Genomic DNA, 10,285 nt, shown 5'->3' on the forward strand with positions numbered 1-10,285 from the left:
GCAGATCTCACCACCCTGAGATCATGACCTGAGCTGAAACCAAGAGTCAGACACTTAACCAACTGAGCCACCCCGATGCCCCATCGCTACTGTAGCTCTTAAATCCCTGTGTGTTCTCTGCTCTGCCTCTCCCTCCAACTTCATTGAGAACCTCCCTTCTACCAAATTCTGTTCTGACCCCATTGGATCTTTTTGTAATTTCTTGAACATCAAACCTGTTCATGCTGCCTGGACTCTTCTTTCCTCCACTAGTTAGTTGTACAATAAACTCAATCAGTTTAGGACTCAGCTTAAAGATCATCTAATCAGTTTGGCCTTATCATACATCCCACCTAGAACAGTCCTTTCCTAGCACTCTGGCCTCTCCCCACTTGCCTATATTATTCTCCTCTTTCCAGCTAGTTTTTAAACAGTTTTATAATTCCTAACATTTTAACTATTTGTTTGCTAATATATATCCAGATCCTGAAGCCAAGATCTTGACACAGAGATAGATATGAAAAAATTTTATGTAGAATTAGTGGATAAATTATTTAATAAAAATCCCTATAAATTGTATTTGTTCAAATATCTTTAATTGTTGGCAATCCTTAGTTCAACAGATTCGTGTTGAATGACAGAGCACTTACCATGGAGTCTGACATTCAGATCTTGTCCTGGTTCTCTTATTTATTTAGCTGGGTAACCTTAGACAAACTGACCCTTTAAAGGACCTTGGTCTTCTGATCCATAAAACGAGAGTTATGCTTAGTACTATTACAGAGGATGCGCAGGTATTATGTACTACTCCAGTGTTCTTGGTATCAAGGTCAACTGGATTTTCTATGTTTATATTCCATCAGTAACTTAAAATCTTGCCACATTATAATCTGCTTCATATTTGGATCTTTTTTTCATATGCAGGTTTTTTCTAGAATTTCTAATTGTTTTTTTTCTTGCATAATGTAATTTTATCTTATTATTATATTTTCCCAGTCTTTAAGTATCCTTAGTTATACAATTAAGGCTCTTTTGCTCTCTCAGTCACCCCTTTCAAAGGCCTCTATCCTCTTCCATTTCTACCTTATTGACTGGGTCCAAGTCTGAGCTGTCATCCTGGGGTCTTCCTTCCCTGTACTCCCTGGTTGGTTTTTACTGGGTACCAAAATTTTATCCTTCTATTATTTACTCCCATGCTTTACTGGATCAAGAAACTTACTTAGCAAACAGACTTATCTTTGAAAGTTTGAAAATGTCTTCATATTTGATAAATTATTTATTTGTTTGGATATGAAATTCTAGGTTTAATATTATATTCATTTAGAAACTTGAAAGCAAGCTTAATTTTTCTTCTAGTTGGTAGTACAAACTAATAAGTTAGTCTAAACTGACCCATTCAATACTTCTGCTTTAGTCCTATTTCTCTTCTAAGACCTATCTCTCTCATAACCACTGATTTTAAGATCAGAATCTCTTGAGGGGTGAAATGGGCCGATTAATACACACTTACTCTCAGTCTTCTTATAGAATATTTGGGGCTTCAGCCTTCTCTCCCCCTTAAAAGACACATCAACATTATCTTTTCCATGTCATTCTTAAATTTGTTGAATATCTCATTCATTGGTGATGCTACCACCCATTCTCTTCACTCGTGAAGTTTTATATTTGTTTGTTTAACTTCTAAGCCTTTATGTCAGTGTTATTTCAGGAGAGAATATCTGTGTTCAAAGTCCCCCAAAATACAACTTGAAATTACTGCCCAGGTTGCCATCATTTGAATGCTCTGTAATTTATTTAACCAGTACTCAAGTTTTGGACATATTTTCCAAATATTTTTCAACACTGTAGCTATGTGACTTCTTCATCTGGAAAGAGGGGAAGGAGCTAGACTTGAGCACAGTATGTGAGGGAATGGTTGGTAAACACCTTGTCCTAACAAGGTAACTTTCGGAAGCTAAAGGGTTTTTTTTTTTTTGTTTTTTTTTAATGTACAGAATTATACACGAAGAACCCTTATAGGCTATAAGTTAGAAAGTTGTGTAAGAAGAAGTTAGATATTAAGAATATTAAGTATATTTGAAAACTGTATAGATCCCTACCTATGGAATTTGTCAACATTTTTAATTACATATATAGAACATTTTTATTTTACTTTTTAAATTTTATTTATTTATTCATGAGAGACAGAGAGAGAGAGAGAGAGAGAGAGAGAGGCAGAGACACAGGCAGAGGGAGAAGCAGGCTCCACGCAGGGAGCCTGACATGGGACTCGATCCTGGGTCTCCAGGATCACGCCCTGGACCAAAGGCAGGCGCCAAACTGCTGAGCCACCCAGGGATCCCCTATAGAACATTTTTAAAGAGGATTTCTGTAAGTATGAAAAGTATGGGAACACTTTTCAAACTCTTCATATTTAGTTGACAAAATTCCCACCAGAAGGATTTTACCAACTTATACTCCTACTAGTTACTGACCTCTTAAAAATGAACCAAAAAAAAGAAAAAAGAAGAAAAACCCAGTCACCAGATTTGCTCATTTTATAAACAAAATTGTACCTTATATTATCTTCATATGTATTCCTTAATTACAGATATTGAATATTACCCATATTACACTACTGAAATGCTCAGACCAACCTTTGGTAGTTATTATCAACCTCATTTTAGAAATGTGTAGACTGAGGCTCAGGGACTTTAAGAATTCTCAAGATCACACAGCTTGCAAGTGTTTGAAAGCATATGTGAATATAGATGTTCCTTTGCCAAAAAGTAATTTAAGAACATGTGACTTATCTGCTCATCTTTTTTTAATGGAAGATCAAATTATTCATTCTCTCTGGACCTTAGATGTAAATAATTATGTCAGACATTTTGTACTTCTTGAGACAAATGTATTTTAAAAGCCATTTATTCCCTTTGTGCAAAGCCTAGACTGGGAGGGATGTCCTTGGTACCTGGGATTATTGCACAGGACTGTGAGAACAGGAGATTTCAATGGACTCTTGAGAACTTAGCTCTCTCTGAGATCCAGATATAAATTGTATTTGTCCTATTGCATGTATATGTATATATGTGTGTGGGGGTGTGTATAGAGAGAGAGAGACTATAAATTTTTGTTTTTTAATAAACCATATGGCAAAAATAATACTTTATTTTAAGAACGTATAAAGAGTACAATTTGAAAATTGCTAGTACTGTACATGTATATACACTTGATCTTAAATTACATGAATGAACCCCAGCTTCAGAATCTTTCTGAACTCAACCATAGTCAAAAGACCTGGTTTCTGAAGAATTTATGAAAAATTATATACAATTTATTCAACTGTGATATGGCTTCTTTAATAACATACAATTATTTAGGAAAGCATAAGTTTTCCAAATATGCAGTATTTTCCAAGGGCCTTTAATACTGGCAAGTCTAAAAACCAAGCAATACCATTCTAGTTCTTTAATATACCATTCTAGTAAATGGTATTTGGTAATGCCATTCTAAATTCTTTAAGACATTTTTGTGCAAAATGTTAAATACTCCTCACCCCAAACTGGTAGCAGAGTCTTCAGGGTAGTTCTGGAAGCTGCCATGAAAGCATGGGAGTAACACAAACTGAACTGCTCTGTAGTATGGCTGGACCTGAAGATTCCCTCATACCCACTGCATGGAGGTTCAAGGTCCAGGTCCTTAGTACTGATCCATGCTGCGAGGTGGATGCATCTCAGACATTATGCTTGTGAAAGCTCACCTTTTTGACAAAAGGTCACATATTGTGTTATTCTATTTATATGGAATATCCAGAATAGACCACTCCAGGGACAGAAAGTAGGTTAGTGGTTGTTGCCAGGGGTTCAGCGGAGGGCCAAGCTGAAGGAAAGTGCTTCAGGGATAGAGAGTCTGACTTTGGAGTGATGAAAATGTCCTGCAACTTTTAAATAGAGGCGGTCATTGCACAGCAGTATACGAAGTGCCACTGAATTGTTCGCTTTCAAATGCTTCATTTTCTGTTATGTGAATTTCACATCAACAAATTATTATTCTGTTTAAAAACCAAAGTTCTTGAACCCAACAAATCCAGTCAGTAGGAACTGACTCTCACTTCCCACCTGTGTGATGTTGGGCAGGTTATTCTCATTCCCTAACCTGAACCCTAACTCTAACCCTCAGGGCCTGGGGATCCAGTCCTGCATTGGGCTCCCTGCAGGGAGCCTACTTCTCCCTCTGACTATGTCTCTGCCCCTCTCTCTGTGTCTCTCATGAATGAATAAATAAAATCCTTAAAAAAAAAAAAGAAAAGAAAAGAAAAGGAAGTGTGAGCTTCTAAAACGAATCTAAAAATAAAACAAATGAATAAACAAAAAGCAGAAACAGACCCATAAATACAGAGAATAAACTGGTGGTTGCCAGGGGGTTGGGGGGGAGGGTCAAAATGGGTGAAGGGGTGGGAGGTATGGGCTTCTTGTTATGGAATGAATGAGTCATGAGTGTAAAAGGCACAGCACAGAGAACATAGCCAGTGGTTACCATACGGCGTGTGTGGTGGCGGATGGTAGCTACATTTGTGGCGAGCACAGCATAATGGATTGACTAGTTGATTGATAGTTTGATTGACTGTGTTGTACACCTGAAACTAATGTAATGTTGCGTGTCAACTACACTTCAATTTAAAAAATAAATGCAATTTAAAACAATAAAAAGAAGTGTGAGGAGAAGAAATGAATTTCAGGGAGCTTCAGAGAAGCAAACACTTTGGCCATCAGTTGGAAGTTGTCATTTGCCCCTAGTGGGTGGTGTGTGTTTCACAAGTGTGGCTTGATAGTCTGCAGAGGTCTGTGTCCATCAACAATAGCTTCTACAACAATGCCCTTTATTAATGGAATTCTCCAAAGAGCTTGAAGCACATTTGCTGCTTTACCGACATTGTTGCCCACACGTGCTTTGGTTTTGTGTGGTCTTCCTATGCGCTCCCCACATCAAGAGCAGGCTGGAAAAATTTTTATGAGATAGAAATGCACTGTTTTGTAGTCTTCTTGTGACTATCTAATTTGTTTTCCCGAAGCCTAATCAAATGAGATGTGAAGAACAGCCAACGTAAATACCATTTATTGAGTGAGCAGCAAAGGTAAAAATCTGCTGAAACAACATGCTCCCCGGCACTCGTCCAGCTTCTCCATGGAAAAGTGGAAAAGGAAGAGCAGACTGCTAAAGTTACACAAAGTACATGGCCCTCGGTGCAAGACGATTCAACTGGACGTAGATTTGAGTCCTGGTTATTAGTCATGCGACCTTGAACAAAACTTGAGCTTTTTGGGCTTTTGTGTCCTTATGTGGAAAATGAGGATGATAAAATCTGTTTCCAACAGTTGTTGAAACTATTGCTTGAGTTGCCCTGTGAACAGTGGCTCAGTGCTCCGCAAACAGCTGGCAATAAATATCCTCTCCCCCTTGCACTGCCCATGTCAAGACAGAGTCTATGGCAGCTTTTGTCATCATAGAGGCCAAGTCTCGTGCATTGTTGTGGGTTAAGGGATGCTTCCTGAGTGCTTCCTGTCCATTATTTCATTTAAATCCTTACCTTATCATCATCAGTTTAGTTGCAGAACCTGAGGCTCGGAGAAGTTAAGCAACTTGTCCAAGATGGCTCTGCTACAACGTGTCAGGGCAGATGTGCAAACCTACATCTCGCTGACAATGAAACTTGGCACATAACTGCTTCCACTGCCACAAGGCTTCAGCAAAATCTCACAGAGGCTTAATTGATCTGCAGTCTATTGAATTGAACTTCATGTTTATATAGTTGGCACTGAATGATAAACTTCTGGATTACCTGAGGCTGGCAATATGGCCCCAGGTGAAGGGACAGCTCCAGAGAGATGCTATGTACCTGTGGTCATTGTTCCTTTGGATCCAGAGAATCTACCAAGCCAAGTGACCAACCCCCGAGAGTCTTTGTGACAGGACTGGCAACTCCTGAAATAGGCTGGCACACGCCAGGCACATACATGCCACCTGCATAGGCAGGTCAGGTGACCCCTGCACAAATGGATGAAATCGAGTCAAGAAAACCTCACGTGAAAATACATTTCATTCCAAAATGCACCATGATTTTGTAACTGGCAGTGACATTCTTGGCATTCATTGAAAACACCCCAGGCTGCTTGGGTAATTAATTTCCTAAGGTTAGTCATTAACAGGCTTCCTGCTTTTCTCCTCTCTTGACAGGCCCAGCTGTGAGATACAGTAAGTTCAAGATGTCAGAAGCCAGGCCGCCTCCCCTGCTTGGGCAGCACACGACACACATCCTGAAGGAGGTCCTCAGATACGACGACAAGGCCATTGGGGAGCTGCTCAGCGCCGGAGTGGTGACCCAACATGAAGCTGAATGATGAAAAATGCTCTTTCTCAAAAACCATAATCTGAATGTACTTTGCTAGCAAAGGCAATAGTCTTTCTGGACCCTTGCTCCCCAGTTCTGGTGCCTGCCTCTGCAAAGAAAAGTTAGAGTAATTCCAGATTTCCTGCCTGGCGCCTCCAGAATGGCCTTGGTATCAATGCATCTAGAGCTTTCTAACCGTATCCCACCTTTTGCTCCTTACCATTCTCCCCCCCACACACACCACCACAGATAATAGATTAATTGTGGATTTGTGGGATTTTTTTGTGAAGACTTTTTTTTCCTGGAAAAATACATTGCTCATTCTAATTACATTAATAGCCTAAACGTTTGCCCCTCCACCCGCGCAGGTCTGAAAAAGAGCAGATCTCTTGACGTTCTCTACTTGCACATAAAGTCTTCATTTAAACCTTTGTTAGGAAGTCAAAGCAATAAGCAGAATGACAGTTTTAGTGATTGATTTTAAACAGAATAACTTAATTTTGAGCTCATGAACCCTTTGTTAATCTGTAATTTAAACCATGGGCTTTGCTGATGTCCATTATAAAACTGAGTTTCATTCTCCCCATGGGGGTAAATATTGGCTTTATGTTGTATTTCTCTGATTATTTCATGATACATGGCAGAAAATCAATTTCCATCGATGCATTTTGGAGGGTATGTATCTATCTGCATTCGGGGATGAAGAGTTCCTCTTTAATCAGTACCTTATTTTGAGCCAAGTACAAATGCAATAGGTTTTTAAATGAGTGTTAAATGACTATCTAGGTATTACATAATGTTTACATAATAGAAGAATAAAAGGAAAACATTCCTTTGTAATCTGAATGCTCACTGTAGAAGAATATATCATGCCTTAATATTAAGTATTTGCATTTAAGTATTTTAAGTATTTAAGTATTTGTCAAAGAACTTAAAGTATAGAAAATACTTTCTGTGCAGAAGGTGGCACCTGATTTGACTCTATGTTCCAGGACAGATTGTCACTCAGACTGCCAGTCACCCAAACCCAGGTACAGACCAAGGAATCAAATGGCCTCATGATCGATATCCTGACATGATCTAAATTCATGACCGTTAGGCACTCGTATTTGATAGCCATGTCATGACATACCAAGTGGTAATTGAAAGTTAAGTTAGAGATGCTCATCTTTCAAACTGTGATTTATAGCTGGTTTTCCTTTCGTGTTCTTTTTTTTTTGGGGGGGGGATGATTTGAGCCATTTATCCATGCTATAAGCCCCAATATGTTTCTAGAATCAAGGATTCCAAGTAAATAGGAAATGTGTCCTCTCACAAGGCCCCGTGGTGTGTCTTAGAAGACTGCCTACTAATTCCTGGAAGACTTACTGTCCTCCCTGCCTTGCTGTTTGTGAACATTTTACTCTGAGGCACCCCTGCTGTCATTCCACAAGTTAGAATTTCATCATACAAGGGTAATGCCTTCTGCAGTGCTTTTTCTCCAACGGCTAACTCATAGATCTACATTTGGGTACATTCACGTCAGGCCAGACATCTAAATGAAATCCCCCCATGTATGTACAATTAGTAATAAAAATAGTAAAAGACAAGATGACTGAGAATTGGCAAAACCCCGTGATCTTAAAAAACAGATCATCGTTTCTGCTACTGGTCCAAGTAAATATCTTGAAATGCAAATCACTTGATTAGTGAGCAATAACCCTAAATATCTATCTGGGTAGCCTTGCGTGGGAGGATACTGATCACTCAGACAGGGTCACAAAATGCCTTTAAAACCTTGAAATCCACCAAGACTGAAGAAGAGTAACTGCCAGAGACTATCTCCGGTATAATCGTGTATCCAGATTTCCATCTACACAATTCAGGATGATCCCAGAGAACTTTGAACCTCTCACCCTACAGAAAGCATGGACTCCGTGAGAGAAATCATTTAGAAATGATTTCAAGTTCAGATCGATAATTAGTCCTGAAAGAAACATTGCGCTGGCTAAAATTGCTAGCAATATGCCCAGATCAAGTTATGCTTATAAACAAATGTGCTGTTTTAATTATCAGGGCCTATTTTCTTACACATTCCCAAAGCGGAGCACACTACTAAGAGACCATATGCTCAAGTTCAGTGTATGTCAAGGCCTGCCTTCTGGCAGCTTTGTATCTGAGGTTGACTTAGAAAATTCTTCAAAACTTAGTTGGGTTAATCATTATGGAGCCAAGGGTGTGTCCACAGCCAACTGGTCTTCCCTTCTTAATTTTTTCCTAAACTTTTTGCTGCCATGGTTTTCTGGTTAATCGAGCATGATATTTTCCACATGCACTCTGGTATTCTGAATGTTCCTCTAGAAGAGAAATGAACAATGACCAGTTGTGTATGACTAGTCCAGTTACTTGGACTAGTCCTTTGTCGTTGATCCATCTCCTAAAAGTTGGAAGTATAGTCTTGATTTTAAAAATCACAGGAGATCTCACACAGGCTATTTCATATGAGGTTATTAGGCTACCTCACCCACACAGGCCCATATCATGGGGCTTTTGTGTGAAGACTTCATGACCTCTACTTTCAGACTTTTTCAGAGAAATTCACCCCACTCACATCTCACCTAAATTTGCTATTTCACCACTGACTTTTTCATCCCATGACATTAGCATGTTGACAACTTGAAAAGTTTTGTAGCTTAAGTGCTGTCTTCATTCATAGGATTTGCTCTCCCAAATAACGGGCTTAAAGCCTCTAAGAAAGAATGCCAGCCCATGGATGGACAGACTGTCCAGATCTCTCTCTCTTCTGACTGCTCATCATGGATTCTCAACTGGCAAAGGAGATGAATGGGAAAAAAAAGGCACATGACGCACCTTCCATACCCTGACCCTGGGCTGTTCATATTCAAGCTTGTTCCCAAGATTATGAGATTCTTCTTACATTTGCCTCTATTTATGGGAGACTGTCTGCTAAATTGAGCCCTTATCATTGAAGAGATTCTTAAGATGCCGTGTGCCTGAAAAAAAAAAAATGGTTGTTCCCCTTGTACACTGTAGTATTATGATCTTTAGGAGACCAGAATATCTAGCTAATTTCTTTTCCTTTTTGATTTTGTGGCATTAGGACTGGTATGTTCATCATTTGATAAGGGAGATGAGAAAAAAATTTTAAAAAGGTATTTCCATTCCAAACAGCAGTTAGGAAAAGGAAAAAAAAAAAAACACATCACAGAGGCTCTCCTATTGGTGTCTAGAAGTTTTCTCAGACATCAGAACAAAATTATATTTCTTCTTATAATCTTAGTATAGCAATACCAGGGTTGAATGTTTTATAAATTGCTACTCTCGTAAGATACTTAAATAGTTTCTCTATATAGACATACCAAGCTATCTTCTGAGCACAAATGGCCTGAACTTTTAAACCAGGCTGGCTATACACAGGACACGTTTATGTGGTGGGATTAGTGGGATATAAGCAACTCCAACAGCAGACACATTTCCCCCAACACTCATTCAAAATCAAGTCTTCTAGCATCACTCTAGAAGAATTACCAACAAATGAATGCAAATACTTTGCAGTCATCTATTTATTCCACACACGGGGGAAAGCACAAAACAAAAGAGAGTTTGGGGAAAAAAATGAAAGTTGGAATATGTCAGTTCGATTACCAGGAAGGGAAAAGAGAAAGCATGCACAAGTCAGACAGACCCAAGGGCATATTTGTTCTAAAGACTCTGGTGAACCCATAGCAGTATGAATCCGGCCAGGCATGTAGATGCCAAGAGAGAAGGGCAAGATCTAGAAGGAGCTCAAACACGGGGATCCCTGGGTGGCTCAGCAGTTTAGTGCCACCTTCCACCCAGGGCATGATCCTGGAGTCCCGGGATCGAGTCCCACGTTGGGCTCCCTGCATGGAGCCTGCTTCTCCCTCTGCCTGTGTCTCTGCCCCTGTGTGTGTG

At 39.4% G+C, this 10,285-nt stretch overlaps 1 protein-coding gene across 2 annotated transcripts in view; it reads left to right on the forward strand.

Moving 5' to 3' along the window:
• Positions 1-7,189, forward strand: part of SUGCT (succinyl-CoA:glutarate-CoA transferase) — a 714,296-nt gene extending 707,107 nt beyond the window's left edge. For both annotated transcript variants that reach the window (XM_072791643.1, XM_072791644.1), the window contains one exon: positions 6,196-7,189. In XM_072791643.1, the coding sequence (XP_072647744.1) occupies positions 6,196-6,359 (164 nt within the window). In that variant the 3' untranslated portion in view covers positions 6,360-7,189. The remainder of the gene's footprint in view (positions 1-6,195) is intronic.
• The last annotated feature ends 3,096 nt before the right edge of the window (positions 7,190-10,285 follow it).

The sequence above is a fragment of the Canis lupus genome, chromosome 21 (genome assembly GCF_048164855.1).
Source record: "Canis lupus baileyi chromosome 21, mCanLup2.hap1, whole genome shotgun sequence".
NCBI classification, from domain to species: Eukaryota; Metazoa; Chordata; class Mammalia; order Carnivora; family Canidae; genus Canis; species Canis lupus.